The 20109-nt window shown below is 42.8% G+C and overlaps 1 protein-coding gene across 1 annotated transcript in view; it reads right to left on the bottom strand.

The window, feature by feature from the left end:
• CSMD2 (CUB and Sushi multiple domains 2) overlaps nt 1-20109 on the bottom strand; it is a 536547-nt gene that overhangs the window by 435474 nt on the left and 80964 nt on the right. The window contains exon 3 of the mRNA XM_074934462.1: nt 15897-16009. Within this exon, the coding sequence (XP_074790563.1) occupies nt 15897-16009 (113 nt within the window). The remainder of the gene's footprint in view (nt 1-15896; nt 16010-20109) is intronic.

The raw sequence follows: 20109 nt of genomic DNA, 5'->3' as shown, positions 1-20109 counted from the left end.
TCGTAAGCATTTCGAAGTTAAAACTTTTGTCCCTTCTATATTCATAGATTATAAAGCCAGAAGGGACCACTGTGATCATCTAGTCTGACCTCCCGTTTAACACAGGCCATGGGACTTCCCTGAATTAACAGCAGGTCTGCTAGAAGAAACATCCAATCCTGATTTTAAAATTGCCAGCGATGGATATAGAAAGCCATAAACCAAATCAGATTTCTTAAAACCAAGCCTGGAAGACCACAACTGAACAACAAATAAAAGAATCCCCTGAATGTTCAAAATACCTGTAATAAATCTAGATCATTGGAGCAAATTTTAGTTCTCAGGAAAACGAGAGGTTGGTGTTAAGGCCAGGACGTGAAGACAGAAAGGAAAGTGTTTTCCCCCTACTGCTCTGCTAATTAGCTCATCAAGCTAATTAGCCCTGCAATACCCCAACGGTTACTGTGCCTCTTGCAAACAGACTCCCCAGCCACGCCAAACTGTTTCAGACACGATGGTATACGTATAGGTTCTGGAACTAGGGGTGCTCCCGCACTGCTGGGCTTGAAGTGGATTCCATTAGCTACAGGATTTACAGTTTGGTTCAATGCCTCTCAGCACCCACACTATACAGATTGTTCCAGCACTCCTGGGCAGAAGATGGGGGAAAGGAAGGGCCCACTGCGGAGTCCCTTCTCTGTCTGCCAGCGTACAGCACGCATTTGTCACCCTCTCAGGCAACTCTCAAGCTTCTTCTGTTTCCTTTTCAATCCATGTAGCTTGTTCTTTGCCTCCTGGTGCGTAGGAATACCAGTGAGGAGGGACAATGGTGCTTTCTGGCTCCTGCTCTTTATTTTGGGCATGGTGCCCATTATGATTAATTAATCTTTCAATCCATGGGCATTAGGGTGCCCAAGGAGCTTTTGGGCACAGGGACGTCGATATTCACAAATAATCATCTGTTGAATTTTTTTAGCTGGTTTTGTTTTCAATCCGTCACTTCTCTTGTTACCATTTGTAAACCGGAACACGGCCCACTGCAATCCAATGTAGCCCAAACCCATACAACTCCATTAAGGTAGCGATATTAGAAAGGGATTGAGATGCAGTAGAGCTTAGGGACTATCAAAAAGTAAGAGGCACCAGGACAATTCATTTAGGACAGGACAGCCTCTTATGTCTCATTTGGGTGTTACCGTGGCAGAATCAACAGAGCAGATGTTATCACTACTGGTTCCTCCGGAAGCATGCTGTGCACGTTTTCATATCAGAATCCAAGTGGCTGGTACTGCATCACCCAGCGCCTTCTGCAATAATTTCAACATAAAACATGACCGCGTCAGAATAGCTGGGGTTTATACTGACTTTGAACTGGTGTCAATAACAAAACGAGGTTCTGGACAATTGAGAACCAGACCCCTAGCATCAAAGTTATGGACGAATGAATGGGTTAGAAACCAAGCTAAAGAACAGAAAATAGTTTGCCACCAACACACAGTAACACAGATGCTGGAGATGAAATGAACCGTAGGGAGGTCTGCACTGGTTCCCTGTATTGTATGTTGCACCGCAGCTAGAGAAATAACATGCATTCATTTTCCAATGTATGATTTCCACCTGTCATCCCAAAATACTTTATGGCCTTTACATGGCAGTGGATCAGAATACAGAGCCGGAAGAAGCCTGGCCTGATTACCACATGGAGGAGTGGTTGAAAAACAAGAATGCCATTTTGCAAAACATGTCGCAGTTCTGGAAACACACTCTTTTCTGTACCTGAATCAAACCAAGAGATTGCAAAAGTTCAGAGTTAGGTCACTTGCCCGGGATGTGGGGGAGACAGGTTCCAGAACCTGCTACAAATCGGGCAGACTAAGGAACTGCTGCCCTAACCAACTGGCTACTCTGGGGTGGGTATCTCTCTCTCTCTCTCCCCCTCTTTCCCCCCCTAACCCCCACAAAAATTTAATCCCGGCCCTGAGAAAGTTTTGTTGAAACCAACGCACTTCCATAATATATTTTGGTTTTGACAAATTGGCGTTTTCCAAATGAAAATATATATATATTGTTGAAAAATTCCTGATCAGCTTTAATCCCATGCTGTTGCTGTTCCTTGTGCAGTTTCCCCTTGGGCCCACTAGCCAAACCCAGCACTTGGAAGAAATGCTAACAATGAACGAATCGCAGCTGTCCTAGCCAAGGATGGGCCACCGTTGGCTGGCAGGTGCCACAGAGCCACCAGATTTGTGGCCCATCCTGCCCTCACCTTTTTACACATACAGAAGACTCCACATATTTTCAGCAAGCTGGACCTAAATTCTAAGTAAGGTTCTGGTCCTAAGCAAAGCCCCTGCACTCTGCAGCACTCTGGTGTGGCAGATGGGAAACTTGTCAGATTCATTTAATAACAGCTTTTAATGAATTAAACAGGAAAAAAAATAATGCAATGGAGCACAGCAACCCCCACGTTAACATTTCTATATTCCATTAAATGTAATTAATGATATCCCCATGTTTTCTGCAGGGCAGCAGGTTTCTCACAGCCATACACGCGGCGAGGGTTGAAGCTGAAGGTTTTGGCAGCTGTACGGGAGACAGTTGGGTCTTTTGGCACGTGGGGAGGAATGAGAGGCAGTCGGGGATGCTGAGAAGAGCACACAAGCTGAATGCGTGTGCTTAAATTCACCACTGATCATTTTGTTTAATGTGACATTTACCATTAGCATCTTTAGACTTCAGGGTTAATACCCCCTTGAGACAAAAGGGGCCGTTTGAACCGATTATCTCAGGGTGTCGGCTCTGTGAGACATCACAGTTTCAGTTCCCAGGCTCTTTTCCTCTACAAATTCTTCTCTATGATCGCAAGGGCAAGAAACTTTTTTGAAACGAAAACTTAGATCCTGGAACAGAATTCCACACCAAAGAGGGAGAGTGGGGAAAGGTACATTCAGAGGCACTGTGGGGTACACAGGGACCAGGACTACATTCAGATGGAGGAATGACTTCTCCCACCACTAGAATGCAGCCATTTATGGAGCGGAACACGGATATTATTTAACAGTTACAAATCAACAGCACCCTAATAGTGTAATACAGGAGGGAGGAAGAACACTGGATCCGCTGGAAACTCTGGAGAAATTTAGAGGAGCGGAATTGAAATTGTCCAAATGTGGAAGTTGACCAGGATCATCAAATTAGCACACACCACCCCCAAAACTCTACTGAAAATATTATGGGCTCTTTAATGACCACAGGAAGCCAGAAGCTTGGGCTGCATACCACAATCAAAAGAAAGTACTCACAGCAGCAAAATCTAGGCAGCTATACCATGCTCCTCATGCTAGTAGTATGCATAGTCTCCTCTTTTGGGAAAAAAAAGAAGAAAAGACAGGCAGTCATGTCTGGTTCAATACTGACTCACAGTGCTACCTGCTGAATCACTACGACTACTTCCATCAACATCATGGGATTTCCCTCTGAGATCCCCCTTCCAAGCACCGAGCCCAGCGTGACCCTGCTTAGCTTGTAAGATACAAAGAGATCACAGCCTAAGGGTGGCAGCTCTCCCAGGTCACGCAGATGCAGCATAGTAAACCAAAGAGCAGGGCAGGCAGGCAAATAAAAGGGTCTGTCATTTTTAGCACGAAAGCCAAGACATGTTAACAGCAGCAGATAATTATGAAATGACGACCCCTAGAATAAAGGGCATGACACATATGCCATGACGGCCATGCTGCCTGCCTCAAATATCTCCAAGACAATGGACAACACTCATCAGTCGCTGTCCTCCAAGGAAACCTGAACAATACCTCAAAAGACAACCCTGAGATGTTAAATTCATAGAGCAGCTGGACACTAAAAAACAGACTGAACAGGGATGCTGGTTTCGTGGCCCATTACAATTTGTAACATACCTGCAGCCTACTAAGCCTCTATTGCACGGTCCACTTCATTTTAACAGGTCTCCCATAGCATGTGTGAACCCCATTATGCTCAACAATCTGTCCTACCTTGTATTTAGCTTGGACACTCCTGTTACCTTCTCCAGACCTGAGGAAGAGCTCTATGAAGCTCAAAAGTTTGTCCCTTCCACAACAGAAGCTGGTCCAATAAAAGATACTGTCTCACCTACCAGTTGTCTCATGAAATGTAGTAACAGTCACTTGAATGAGCTGAATGCACAGAAGTCCTGAAAGGCATTGAAAGGCTCCTTAAAGTTTCACACCCAGGCTGATACTAAGTAGCTCAAAGAACTATTTAGAGCCTAATCAATCACTGAAAGCACTAAGAGCTATGCCTCCAACTGCAGGTCGTTTGGTTTTGACTAGATTCCAGTACTTCTTTAAGGGATTCTACCATCAGGCAAATGAAATGGCATCAACCTTCCAAAAACGGAAGAGCCAGACAGCTGCACTGTTATTCTTCCCCACACCAGCAAAATGAGATCTTACCTGTAGCTTGCAGTAACTCAGGCTAGGTCTATGCTCCCGCTTGCGTCGGCAACACTTATGTCGCGTGGGGGTGTGAAAAAACACACCCCTGAGCGACATAAATTTGCTGGCATAAGTGGTCGTGTGCACAGCGCTATGTTAGCAGGCGAGCTGATGTTTCCATCAGCTGGAGAGCAGCAAATAGGACCCAGGAGTCCCAGTCAGGTTTAGTTAGAAAGACAGGGGGATAGGGGGCTAGAACCTTTTATTTTATCATCTAAATTTTCACGCCTAGGTCTACAAACAAGCACTGTGAAGAAAGAGATATTTGTACATGCGAAAGAGGAAGGTATTTATTAAGGAGGAAAACAGTAGCATTTACTTGGGGCTGTTTCTCTCTGTATTTAAACACTTCTAATTTCTTAAAATAAGCAGTGATCTTCTAGGCATAATTGTTTCTTTTCAATCAGGCACTTAGTGTTTGCAGCTATCAAATTTGTCGCAGCTGTAATCAAACACAATGTCTCAGAAAAGGAAATCTTCACCTACTGTTAAATCCTGTTGCATTAGGGACTAGTGCCTCTGTAGCCAAAGACCCCATTGTTTGTAATGGTACATGCCCTAGGCTTGGTGGCTGACCAGACTTTGCTTCCATGAAGACCTTGCCTTCACTTAACATGGATGAAGAAGCATATAATATTCCTAGAAAGATTTAGACATTTTCTTCTATTAAGAGTTGTATTTGCTTTTTCCCCAGTAGGGCAAGTCTGGAAACAATTGTGCTCAACAAATTCTAATGTATAGGACTACAGCGCTGTATCTTCTAAGTATGTGTCACCAGAGGGAGGAAAGCTAAGGCATTTGCTCGGCACTTAAAACTCAATTTCAATTCCTCAGTCTGCCACAAACTCCTCGGATCTTTTAATGTCTGTGTCCCTCAATTCCCTACCTATGAAATGGGAACACACAATTTTTCCATTCTCTATTTAGACTGCAAGCTCTTTGGGGAAGATATTGTCTCTTACTATATGCATGTACAGCACAATGGGGCACTGATCTCATTCGGAGCCTCGCAATAATAACACAATGCTACTCAAAAGTGGGAGCATTGGAAAGCATTGCAAAGTGAAGTAAATTCTAGCTAAGTGGAGGTGAAAATATGAGCATGGAGGATGCAGAAGTGAAGTGACATGCCCAAGGTCACAGGGCTAGCTTGTGGCAGAGCCAGAGATTTAACTGTTTGACCACAATGCCTCCAAAAAGCATATAGTTGTGAAAGATTTCCAGCCCATTCATGCAGAATAAAGGAGCTGGAAAATGTAAGTGCCAAGTTCAGCACCTGAACTTTCACATACATACCTCAGCCAAAACCCCCAACTCAAATCTTGAGCCCACTCTTTTGCTCAGCACCCTCAACTCCCATTGATTTCAGTTTTGGGCACTCAGCACCTTGCAGCATTGGAACCCTTTACAAAGTTGTCCAATCACCACTAGCTGTCAAAGAATTTTCACCTTCCCACAGAATTGCTAACACACATGTCTAGATAGAAACAAGTTTTATGTAGGATACCCGGCACCTGACAGCTTAGTTAGCATTTGCTAAGCACTTTGAGACCCTCAGACAGAAGGCACTATTCAGAACTGCGAAGGACTATAAAAGTTTTATTAAGCTCAGCTCAGTGTTTTATAGCACGGCTTTTGTCTTTATTCATGTATGATGAAGAGCGAGCGCTCATAGCATTCTGTTAAGTCCCTTGATTGTCCTTCATGCCCTTAAAACTAATGACAGCATAGCCAAGAGGTAGCAGTTTATAAACTATAATGCAGTTTCATCTTTCACCCACATTAATACACTAAAAACAAAACACCCTCCACGCATGATGAACTGTTGATATTATTGAGGATAGGATGTGGAATTCCTACTGATTTTCCACTTACTGTAAAAGACTCGCCCAATTTATTTTAAACACCACCTTACTATGTCGTCATCAGGTATGCTGTAGCACTGATTATAATTAATTTCATATTGTAGATACCTATAATAGTGGCACATGCCATCCCAAGAGCATGTCCTAACATTAGTTTAGCATCTGTCTTTCAGATGAAACATCAAACCGAAGCTCTGACCACTTGTGGTCTCCAAAGATCCCATGGCATTTTTCACAAGAGTAGGAAGATGACCTGGCCAAATCCTAACTTGGATTATCTATAAATGTGCCTCCATAATTCCCCCTGCAGGTACAGTGAGATGCAGTGGTTGTCACATCCAATCCTAACTTGTTGCATTGCTGTGTGTGGGTAAGTATCTAACACCTTACACCTCTTCTTGAAGAGCACAAAGAATCAGGAGTTCTGGGTTCTGTTCCATGGATTTGCCTTTGATTTACACTGTGCTAGGACGCACAGTGTAAAAGGGGATAATATCTAGTCATGGGGGTAACAGAGAGGTTTATTTAGTGTCTAAACATTTTTGCGGACTTGAAGTAAAGATGCATTACTTCTGCTACTACTTGTATTCTTTTATTATCACGTGATGAGCATGCGAAACTAGAGTATAGCAAGTATTCTATTTGATCTGCTTTGTACCTACATTGCCCTAGTATCTGAGTGCTTCACAAACATTAATGAATTTATCTTCACAGCACACCTGTAAGGGAGGGAAATATTACTGGCCCTATTTTACAGATGGGAAACTGGGAGCAGAGACACTGAATGATTTACCCAAGATCACAGAGAATGTTTGCGTCAGCACTGGGAACTGAAGCCAGATCTGCAATCCTAATCTAGCACCTTAGCCAAAGGAGCACCCAGCCTTGCTAGCATCATTTTTCGTAGCAATTATTTGCATAGTGCCAACAGTGTGCAGTGGAAGTTATGGGTGATCAGCAGCTCTGAAAAACCAGGCCTACAGCAATTATTATTATAGCTAATCCCATTAAATGTAATGGACAGAAGAAACAGTATGCCTGGTAATAACCATGTGTGAGATTCTGCTCTACGTATTGACTGGTAAAGTCAAAACTACAGCAGATGTCAATTTTGTCCTTGCATTGACCACTGTGTGTTTGGAAAGTTTTAAATTCCAGAACAAAACTTCCTTTCTTCCAGTTTCAGTGCATTTGTTTGCATAATGTTCCAAAACAGGAGTCTTAACAGGAGACACAAAAGGAGTTTGGCATAGAGCAGGAGTAGTCAATAGGTGGACCATGGCCAAATCCGGACCACCAAACACTTTTGAACAGACCCTGACATCTTTTAATTTACTCATTACTGTTATTCTTTTTTATTATTATTTTTTCCGGAGTCTGGACCTTGATTATTCATTGACCAAGAAATTTGGACCATGACAAAAAAATAATCGACTACCCCTGGCATAGAGTACATCCAAACTTGGTGCACAGGGCTGCATACAAAATAAAGCTAATGCAAGTTCAGCTCATCTTCACAACCAGATGTTGAAAATCCTTTTGGACCAAAAGTAGTAGCAGTCAGTACTGTCCAGTGCCAGACAAAACGAACTACGTGCTGTCTGCACAGTACTAAATCTTGTCAGAAAGTGTGCAGAATAGAATTTAGCTTATATTTTATACATGCATGTACACACGCACATGAAGAACCTTTCAGTGCATCTGCCTAAACTGTACTTGGGCTGTGGCAGAAAGGCGGCTTAGTCTCAGGGAGGACAATGTTTCTACTTTTTAACCAGCTCCATATTCACACAGCTAAAAAACAGAGAGACAGCGCATAAGAGCTTTTCCTTGCACTTCTCGGTGCTTAAAACAATATGTCCAGCATTAAGAACATAAGTACCACAAAAATGGCGGAGATTAGGAAACAAAAAGAAGCAAGGAAGAATGGAAGTGGATGAAAAATAGGTGAGGACCTGAGATGCAAAGCAAAAGGAAAGAAGACAGATGAAGATGGGAAGAGAGAAAAGAGGAAAAAACAGAGATGTAGCAATTAGGCAGGTGAAAGTAAGGAAGATTGAAAAGCATGAGCAGAGGGGGGGAAACGTGCCATGATCTAGCAGTATGGAAGTCAGGTATTCCTGAATTCCAGTCCCACTTCTCACACCAAATTCATCTGTGGCTTTGAGCAAGTGACAAACTCTCAGCACCTCATGTTCCCTATCTAGCATTAAATCATTTCTAAAATGGACTGTTGTACAGACTACCCAATTTATGTTTTTAAAGCAGAAGACATTATCGGCCAGTTTCTGCCATCTTTACTCACATGTAGTGCCCTTGAGCTCAATGTAAATACGGCTCAGTAAGAGTCCCGATAGAAATATTATTTTGATATTGAGGGTAATAAAATTATTTTTACAATTTTACACATACAAATATGAAATATCTATTGTTTTCTAGCACAAACACCAAGGTAACAAGATAAATGAATCATATCTTATGTTAGATAACATTGTTTGTACAGCACCTAACACAATGGGGCCCAACCTGATGTGAACTTTAGGTGTAACTACAATATAAACGTTAAATAATAACAAAAGCTGGATACAATGACCTCATTCACCCATTTTCCCAGGGAACAAGGCGGAAGAGAGACTAAAGTAACAAGAGTACACTTTTTATATCCTTTTTGATGCATCCATCTTTGCACTTGCTCTTCCTATAAAAACTAATTTCCCCCTTTTAATAATAAAATTGCTGAGAAGTGTTTTGTTCCAATTTTAACATTCTGATTAGGTGGGGTGTTTTGGGGTTTTTTGCATTTCCCAGAGATTGTTTAAAAAGAGGGGGAGAATACCAAACATGCTTTGATAGCAAATCATAAAAGAGCCATTTACAGCAAGGACTCTCATTTCTGTCTTTAAACACAAATTGTCGCATCACAAGCTATTCAGTGAGTCGTAGATTATGAATGGACTGAAACAGAACAACAGCAACAACATATTCCCTTTCATCAGAAACATAGTTATCTCCTTCTTTACTCTTAACTAACTCTTTGAGAAAGGTGTATAGCTGAAGTGTTAGTGGGTGTTCCTCCCTTACCTCTCAGGATTAAGTTTTAATTAAAACATGAGTTCTCCCTCACGTTTGGTGGCGCAGGCTGGGTTTTGAGTGGTTTATTTTTCTTCTCTCAGGAGATAAACTCAGTCACTCATTTTGGATCTTTGCTATCTCAGCAGCTGCTCATAGGCTTCTGCATTTGATTTTTTAAAAACACCATCAATTACTTCAGGTTTTGCTTTGAGAAAGAAAACCTTTTTTAAAAAAAAACTATTAACAACATTAGCTTTATCTCAGATTGTTCTGCATCACAGAGAAACACAGAACTAGAGAACGTTATAGAAGAGGGGGGAAAAAAACCAATGTTAACCCATCTAGTCCCTGATTCAGCAAAGCATGTTCTAAACTCAGTAGACCCACTGACTAATTATATTCTCCCCCACACAGCACAACCTGAAAAAACTACTGTCCTACCTTGGTATTTATATCTTTGAAATATATATCAGTGGAGGCCAGAATTTTCAAAAGTGCTCAGGACTCAACACTGGCTACAAATGTGGGTACTGAGCGCTTGGAAATCTGGCCCTTCCACCCCCAGTTTAGCCAAGCTATTACCTATATAAACTTCAGGCAATACCTACACTCAAGCAGTATAGCTTAGATCTAGGCTACGTGTCAGATCTCATAGTAACCCAGGAAACCTATGGCTCCATGCCCAAGCATCAGACAGCAAATCTATGTTACAGCTCACTCACAAAGCAAACTGTGATCTCTTCTAGTGGCTCATACTCGCTTCTCTCTCTACATAGCCGTGGACTGGAGCTGGCCCTGCAGGCTGGTAGTAGGGAGGCAGAACCACTCAGAAACTATTGATCCCAGCCTCCAAGAACTTTAGGGTGTCTGGATAAAAACACCGCCTGGATCCTGAACACCCCTGGCTTGGGGTTTAATTATTACAAAACAAAAACCCAGCTCAAGAGATTTTGCCAAGCCAAAACCCCTATGTTGTGTAGTGCGTATACTGGGGCTATAATCGGCAGGGGGGAGAGGGGGAATTTTCCCTGTGCAGGGGCAGAGCAGGGCAAAAGCAATTGGCTCTACCTCAAGGTCCTCCTCATAGTCATTAGCACAGGGGACATGCTTGGCACAATGGCAGCAGAAGGCAGACGGGGGGTAAGTCCAAAGCAGTGCTCACAACAGGGCTTCTGACCTGCAGAGCAGCTCCGTGCTAAGGATGCTATAAGAAAAGCAGGGTAGGACTGCTCTAAACTTACAGCAGGGGTTGCATTCGCCCCCACAGCACACCGGAAGCCAAGAGGCGCACAGGTGGCATGAAGCCACCTTTGCACCAGCTGCTCCTGGGCTGCCCCTCCGAGGAGCAGCCCAGAATCCAGTCCAGACTATTTAATTGCCCTTCCCTGAGGGACTGAAGAGCTGTGAGCAATGCAGGAATCTGAGAGACAGCTGTCACACACCCCTCTTACTCTGCTTCACCTGCAGGTCTGTGAAGGAACACTGCCACCCAGTGGCCAGGTGCGTTCCGCACAGCCCTCATGTTCCCTCGCTTCCAAGCCCCAGGCCCTTCTTTCCAATTTCCAGTCCAGAAATGTGAGTAGCCTTAATCCCAGCCAGGATGGGACAGGCAGTCAACACTGCAGCTCAAACACACAGAGGCATGAGCGTGTATGGACTAAGACCTTGACAAGGCAAAATAACATCCACTCATTGACCCAGGGTTTCTTGGGTTGTTTTCTTTCCAGTGACACCATGCCCTGGACCCACTCTCTTCACTGAAAAAAACCCCCAAAAAACCTTGTCTGGGAGGTAACTATCTCAATGTAAAACCCTAATGGAGACAAAACCTAGGCAGCTTTTGCCTTCATCTCTCTAGACAAGGTCAACATTATCCCTCTCACCTGGGGTTTACTCCAACTAGCCACCTAAAGATAAAAACTAGAGCACCCTCTTCACTAGTATTTTACATTGAGATAGATAACCATGCAAAAACATGTGTCTTTCAGCAGTGAAGGCATCGCCCTAGAGTCTGAAGTAGCCTCTGAGCAGAAATGTGGCCCTACTATTATGTAGCAGTAATCCCAGCACGACTCAGCTGTTTTATTGAAAAGGCAAAATTCTGCTGTAACCCTAGTTCCCTTTCAAAATATGCAACGGGACAGTGCGTGCCTGTATATTCAAAACTTTTTTTTTCCCCCCAGTGGCTGATTAGGATCTTTACCAAACTTTCCAAAAACATTGGAATTCCTCATGCTTCTCTCTATCAAAAGCAGGACAGAAAATGTTTTGGCGATGATCTAGTCCACCCATCTACCATTCAATATGGAAAATATTGACATTGTAATATAAATAATAGACGCCCTTAAATACGTCAACATTTCTGAAAACATGCGGGGGAATTTAAAATTTGGGGTTGTTGCACAGTTAGATAGATAACTACACCATGTAATCCTCACAAGTCCCTAGCACAGAGCAAAGGGTCCTTTTCCCTGGTATTTTTTGTGTCTATGTCACTGATGAGATGATGATTTTAAAAATTAATTAAAAAAGAAATCACACAAGGCTATATAATAGTCTCCCAAAAACTTATCAGCTGCAATGGAGAGGCAGGCAGCCAGGAACTGCCAGTTGCAGAATGGCCACTTTAGGGCTTCAGTTGCATGTCTCTGCTAAAATCATTAAGCCTGTCCCAGAAAGGCTTGCTTGGGGGAGAGGGGTGTTTATTAAAGAGACCAAACTGCATTGCAGGGAGTCGGTACAGTACAGGCCAGGCAGTAACCTAAAAAGCAATCCTAGGACTGCAATGCTTTGGGGTTGGCCAGGTAGGGAAATAACCTCTTATTTCCAGTGAGATGTACTGGATGGGACCGGATAGGGGCTTTGCCATTTTCCTTCCATACCCTCTGTGAGTCCACAAAAATAAAAGCTATTGAAAAAGCTGTTGGCTTGTATGTTTCACCTTCTTGTGCTGAATTCCTCACATTTTCCTCCTTGAAACATAGACATCAAAAGAAGAATCCTCATAACTGAAAAAAACCTTGGGAGTGGATGACTCAGGAACGGATGATGCAGCTTTTAAAGGAAAGTGTGTGTGTCGGGTGGGAATGTTTCATATACCTACAGAGCGCACTGTTGTCATAAAACAACTGGGGCTAATACTCTCAGCTGGTGGCAAATACAAGACATGTTTTATATCACTGAAGGCTGTATAATGTATTTAAATATTACTCCAGGCCCACTCTGATAATGAAAGCATTTCAGCCGAAACACCCTACTTTACAATGCTGGTCATATTTTTTTTTGTAATTCCATTATTATTATTAAATGATAAAACAATTCATATCCAGCCTTCAGAATAACTACTAGAATGAGGACTGCAAACCTGAAACCATTGGGATAAACAACATGCCTGGTATATGTAATGAATTCAGTCGTCACGTAAGGCAACAAACGGAGAATTCAAGCAGAAGCCAAACAACAGCGAGAGTGAGCAATGCATTTCATATGGAATTGAGTCCAGAGTGAAATACCTGTTTAAAACTAAAGCCCACAGCTCAATCCCAGAAAAGCTCTTGTGTGATGATGCTGTTGTCTGGTGAGTCAACAAACAACAACACTAAAAGAGTTTGAAGGCAGATGAATTGTAGCCTTGCTGCAATTTCTGAACACGTTTAAGATCAACTGGAAGACGTTCCCAGCAGTTCAAGGCAAAATGCAAGTTCCAAGGACAGATATTTGGCTTTTCCTGAACTCCAAATTTGTTTGGGGACAGAGGTGCAACCACTGAAAGAAAGAATGCCCCTGTGGTTAAGCGACTTGTCCAGGACTCAGGAGATGTGGGTTTAATTCCCAGCTCTGCCTCAGAACTTCTCTGTGACCTTGGGCAAACAGTTTTCAAAGCCATCCTGGGGAACTGGACACTCAATTCTCATTCATTTTAATGTGCCTAAGTTTCAAAACTGCGTCCCTAAGCAATTCAAAGTGCAGACTGGACAGGGGAGATTTGTGTTCCCAGTTGCCAATATTACAAAGACCCCAATTAGGAAAATGTTTCTAATTTTAGTTAGAAACGGAAGTTAAAATTAAACTTGCATAATGTGAATATCATACACTGGTCCCACTGGACTGATCAGCAAGAGGGCAGTGGATCCATTCGTGGGGTTCCCTCCAAACACACGTAAAATTAAAACAATTTATGTGCAATGGGAACATTATGGTTCTGAAAGGCAGTGAGACAATAATGGTATCTAGAGACAGGCATTAGTGTGTGCTGCCCACACATAAATGCACCTCAATCTTGATCTGCTGCACCAGACATGATCTAGCCCTGGGCTCCTCGCAAACAGCTCTACTAATACACATCAATCCTACCCACACCCGCACCCCCTTTCCCACTCTGTTCTTATCCCTGGGCCTCACAGACCTCTACTGATACCCTTCAATCATAACAGTGACCATACTGGGTCAGACCATAGAATTATAGAATATCAGAGTTGGAAGGGACGTCAGGGGGTCACCATTGGTCCATCTAGCCCAGTATCCTGTCTTCCAATAGCGGCCAATGCCAGATGCTTGAGAGGGAATGAACAGAACAGGCCAATTTATCAAGTGATCCATCCCGTCATCCAGCCTCAGTTTCCAGCAGTCAGAGATTTAGGAACACTCAGAGCATGGGGTTGCATCCCTGACCATCTTGGCAAACAGCCATTGATGGACCTGTCCTCCATTAGTTCATCTAATTCTTTTTGAACCCAGTTATACTTTGGGTCTTCAAACATCCCCTGACAACGAGTTCCACGGGTTGACTGTGTGTTATGTGAAAAAATACTTCATTTTTTTTGTTTTAAATCTGCTACCTATTAATTTCATTGGATGACCCCTGGTTCTTGTGTTGTGTGAAGGGATAAATAACACCTTTTTATTCATTTTCCCCACATCATTCATGATTTTATTCATCCCCAACCTACTCTTCCAAGTTACAGTCCCTCAGCCCGCTCAGCCCCCTTACGCAGTAAGACTCAATCTCCCACGAGCAGAGATGGCCAGATGCATCAAACAACATAGCAGTTTTGCAACGTGCACCAACACAGACTTAGAGTGAAACCCTACAGCTCATTTTTGTTTGCCACCTGAGCCAAGATCTGAATCCAGGCCTTCAGAGGCAAAAACCCTGAGGGGTTTTCAATTAGCTCCGGTGTCCCTCCTGCCCTGGACCCCCACAAAATTTCATATTTCTGATTAATTCAATGACTATGAAAACCAGTTTGGCTAAAAATAAAACCTTCTTGCGTCTGGTCAAACATCCCTCAAATAATTTAAAATATATGTAGGTGCAAACCAATCCTGGATCCAGCTTCTTTACACGCGTATCTACTATATCAAAGGAATATAAAACGAACGATCAGGAAGAAAGGTATCAGAAGACAAAAGCCAAGGAGGGGATAGCTGTATAAAAATGGAAATTATATAAATTTGATCCCACTTAAGTGGCCAGCTAAACCTTAAAATAAAAACCTATTATTAGCTCTCCATCCCGAGTAACGTTCAAACATAAGGGGGGGCAGAAAGGTGATCCCCATTCTGCTGACATTCCCAGCATGTTGATTCTCACTGAAAGACTCTGCAAGCAACTCAGGAGACAGGGCTGTGCACAAACGTTTGTAGTAAAAGCCATAACCAAGTGTGACCCACCTCATTCTCTTGTCTTGCTACAAGTTTGGCATTAGGGACAGGTTCATGCAACGTTTAGCTGAAGTTCATGAATGCCCACGTGCACCCACGGGGCTAGATTTGAGGGAATCTCAGCAGAGATAAAAGAATGAGGAGTACTTGTGGCACATTAGAGACTAACATATTTATTTGGGCATAAGCTTTCGTGGGCTAAAACCCACTTCATCGGTTGCATGCAGTGGAAAATACAGTAGGAAGATAGATACACACACACACACACAGAGAACATGGGAAAATGGTATTGCCATACCAACAATAGTTATAGAGATCCAAGCATTTCTGTAGCTGGACAGACTACCTCCACAATTTTGAATAATACAGAACATTTTACCCCACCTAAAAGGAATGTACGGCAAAAGGTTTAAAACCTATTGTTTGGGCTTTTTAAGAAAATGCACATGGAACTCAAACAAAGCTCTAAACTTTTGAGGGCTGCCTTCTCCATGCAGCCGTGCATTCCCCATTAGCTCATCGTCCTCAGTCCCGTTGGCTGGAAAGAGAGCTGCATTCTCTGTGACCCTGAGGAGCCCGGAGCTAACGTTCTACTTTCTCTTCCAATCCCAAAGCAGCGCTCTGCCTTTCTTTACATGGTAACTTTTAAAAACATTTTGAGTAGAGCGGGTGGATAAAATTCAAATTTGCACAGAAATTTTTGTTTCCTTTGGTAATTTTTTTCCCCCAAAATTTCCACACACTTTTTTTCCACACTTTTCAACAAGGGCTTGTTTTTAGTCCCGGCTACAGCAGTAAGACAAATGGAATGGGGCGGACCTACCTTCATAGTTTGCCTGGAAGCCTTGAGCACTGACAGCGTAATCGCTCACGAGCCATAAAGATAACACAACTCCAGTGCTCACGATAGGAGCAGGCAGCTGGAAACCTGTTAACCTGAAAGACACCAAGAGAAAGGTTATACTGGCAAATACAGGACAAGCCAGCAAGTCTAGAAAGACTCATACTCACAGGGATAGCCACCACCTTGGCCAACATACCAGGGACTGAACCAGGGATTTCCAAACCTAAAAGCATGAGTATCTACAGCTTGAGCTCAAGAATCAAGTCTATTTAAGTAGGGCTACAACAGACCTACAGCCTCTGTGAATTGAGCACCAAGTGGGGCCTCTTACACACTTACCAGTTGGTTACAATGGCTGTTACCAATTTCTTCATTACATACATTAACAGCCATTCTGTCTACTTCTGGTCAGATTTTATATTTACCATTTCATTCATTGGGGACAGCTTCATGACATTTAAAAAAACCAAAACCTCACACTTTCTGGAAGGTACAGGGAACATAACAATTGTCTATTTATCTGCCTGAAGCTTTTCAAAAGCAACCTGCACGGCTGTACCTAAGCACTAACCACACTCGCTTAGATTTGTAATGGTCACATATTCTTTCCCCCACATGCTCCAAAGAGTGTAGTCCAGACGCCAGAGAAAGGGACAAAGTTCAAATTCTGATTCCTGGTTCTTTTTCTGACACACGCTGTGACCTAAGGCAAGTCACTTAGCCTCCTTGAGTCTGTTCCCACCACCTGTGACATGAGAATGATACTCAAACTTCCAAAAGTCCCAAGGCTTCATTCATTAATATTTATGAAGTGCTTTAAGATCCTTGGAGTAAAGGCACTACCTAAGTGCCTAGAGTGTTATACGAATAATATTAAGTTGGACTCTCAATCTAAAGTAGCAGAGGATGAGAAGCAATAAAACCAACATTGCCAATTAACTGGCTGGATTTACATCGACTATTTATTCTGTATATCTACCGAGACGAGGCTTTTGCTACGAGCCGAGAGTTCTTAAGGCAGCAGAACTGCCAGCTAACCCCAAAAGGAACTCTCCTCTGGACTAAGCCAATACAGACATAACGAGCTCTTGCTTGTCATCAGCAGATCTCAAAATACTTTACAAAGGAGTCAGTGTAATTATCCCCATTTTATACAAGGGGGAAGCAGCTTGCCCAAAATAATGCAGAGTACCGGAGCAGAACTGGGACTGAATCCAGATCTCGTAAGTTTCAGTCCAGTGCTCTATCAGCTGAGCCAGTGGGTCACCCTAAATGCCCTAAAACAGAGCTTTCAAGATCTTCAGATGACTGACTTCTTGCAAAGCTCTCGTATGCAATATATGGAGGGACAGAGGGACAGAGAGAAGAAAGGGAAGGAGGTTACAGTCTGTGATTATAAGGGAAAAAAGGAGTGAGACAGAGTGTTCCCTCTAAATAATAATAATACCTATCTTTCATACAGCACTTTTTGTCAGTAGTTCTCAAAGCGCTTTATCCCCATTTTACATATGGGGAAACTGAGGTATGGCGTGGCAGTAACTTGCCCAGGGTCACCCAGCAGGTCATCAGTAGCAAACCCGGAGACAGAGCCCAGGTCTCCTGAGCCCCAGTCCAGTGGGAAAGAGACATGAGACTGATACTCCGCACAAGAGAGAGGTGACAACAGTGTCAAAAACATGGGTACAATTAACAAAGCAAGAACAATCTTCCACAACGTGTCCTCAGCATAATTACTTTGGGATTTTTTTGACAGATTGACTCTGAGTTACAAGGTAATTGTTAATTTTAATACAGAAGTTTGTTCATCAACATTTTTTAATTGGCATTATAGGATCCCAGGCACTAATTCCCTGACACTATATTGACACAGACTGAGAATAGCTGATGTACATTTCTGACAAACAATTACAGTTTTATGATTTATAATCCATCCCCCTGCACTTGGCTAAGACGAATTACATAACAGATTTACAGAATGAAAAAAATAATGTTTTTCAACCACTCATGTTAAATTCTTGCCTGTCGTTCCCAAAGACAAATCCAAATACAATCTCTTCTGTCTGATAACATTCAGAAAAATCTGGCTGCTGCAAAAGCATGTAAGAAAGAGCAATTTAACCTATGGAACTCATTGCCACAAGATATCCAGGTCAAGAGCTGAGCAGGTTTCAAAAAAGAATTCAATATTGATTCAGATCTTGAGAACATCTGCAGTTACAGTAGAGATGGCATTTTAAGAAGCTCTGAAGGGATATTTAGAGTATGAGCCAACCTCTCATTAACGGAGATAGGAAGGAATTTTCCCTTATGGGCAATTTAAATGCCCACTTCAGAGTTTCTTGCACCTTTCTTTGAAGAAGATAGCCTCGGTCAGAGACTGGGCCGTAGACCAGAGAGACCACCCTGGTCTGATTGAGTCTGACAATTCCTATAGTCCTATAAAAACAACTGAGAATTTTATTTGGAATATTTCCTCTTCCTTGTATGACATTAGGTTTGAGACAGAAAAGCTCTGTCACGTGTTCTACCACAGCCCCCTAAACACGCTCATGACATACAACCCTTTCATCAAGAGAACACTAACAATGCAGAGTCATAAAAAGCATCTAATGTATTTAAATGACCCCCAACCCCATAGCAGCTAAGCACGTCACAATCTATTTAGTGTATTTATCTTCACAACGCCCTGTTAGGCAGGGCAGTGATATTGTCTCCATTTTACAGATGAAGAATTCATGCACAGAGATATTCAATGACTTGCCCAAGGTCACACAGAAAGTCTGTGGCAGAGCAGGGAAGTGACCCCAATTTCCCATGGACCAGACTAGCACCTTAGCCCCTGCCATCCTTCCTCTCTGAGGGCAAGAAGTAAACCATTAGGGCTAGGATTATTAAAGGAATCGATAAGAGTTCGGTGACCAACTCCTCCAGGCGACTTTGAAAATTCAAGTCTAAAAAACAAATGCAGACTCCCCTCCCTCCCCCCGCATTTTCAATATGTCTAAATATTGTGCCAAAAGGACGGAGCCCTGACTGAATAATGAAATTGGACATGCCCTGCCCGAGACCCTTATTAAAGAGAAACTCCACCGTTATCACTGGCAAAACCCTTACAGTTGCTAAATATGATAGTCAAGACTTAATGTAAGCTAGGAAATATTGAAGGGCACAGACGTGAAGAATAAAATCCTTTGTTTGCAGTATTTTAAGCCCATATTTCTGTTGAATAAAAAAATCAAGTTCTATGTTAAAGGGTTTGTACCCTTTCACCAGGTATAGATGGGTAGAAAAGTGAGGTGGCTATTTTTAGATTTAATTAGAAGTGCTTATTGAAACCACACTATTTTTTACAATAGAGGCACGTACAGAAATGTGGAACAATTTTAATGAAACCATGCGTTGCAGATGACAGACAATTGCTTAACCCCCTCTCCTCCCCACCCCTCTATATAGACAGATAGATATTATAGTACCTGGGGAGCGGGGACTAGAACTCTGCACCCTTATCTCCAAGACAGATCTGTACCACCTGAGCTAAAGAAGATCACCCCTTACCTCACTGCAGTAGGAAGTCTTTTATCTTGTCCATGGGTCCACAACTAGAGGGTGCCATCGAGCAGAGTATTTTACACAGTCTCCACAAAAAGCCCCACAACAAATAAAAACTCCCTCTTCCCTGACACCCCCCACCCCTTCCCACACACAAACATTTGCCCCACTGTCTGAGGGAAAGCTTAGAACAACAGTGTCCCCCGAGGGTCAAAAACTCTGGTCACTATCAAAGCCGGGTGGCAGAGCTGAAGACTCTTTGCTGAGTATGTCAGCTCCCCAGCCCCCTCCTGTTACACACAGGTAGAATGAGCCATTCAGACAAGTGCTTCAGCTGACTGCAACTATCCTGGGATCAAAGAAGAATAAGAAAAAATAGACATTATGAAAGAGACCGACGGCCACCAGCTCATTTCAGACAGACCACTGGGCACACAGGGGTGACTTTGGGTCTCATGCTACCGGAGGCAGAATTGTTCTTACATCTGCTCAGCACTAAAATTGACTGATACAAATAAAGGCATTAGGTAAGCCTGCCACTGTGCATTGCAAATCTCCAATCACCCCCTGTAAATATACCAAAAGACAACTGGACTTGCCCCAACCCGCTTCTCCTATTATTACTTCTGATAATGATGGTGCA

The sequence above is a fragment of the Natator depressus genome, chromosome 19 (genome assembly GCF_965152275.1).
Source record: "Natator depressus isolate rNatDep1 chromosome 19, rNatDep2.hap1, whole genome shotgun sequence".
Lineage (NCBI taxonomy): Eukaryota > Metazoa > Chordata > Testudines > Cheloniidae > Natator > Natator depressus.
The sequence above is the reverse complement of the archived record's forward strand: the minus strand, read 5'-3'. Positions and strand labels throughout refer to the sequence as shown.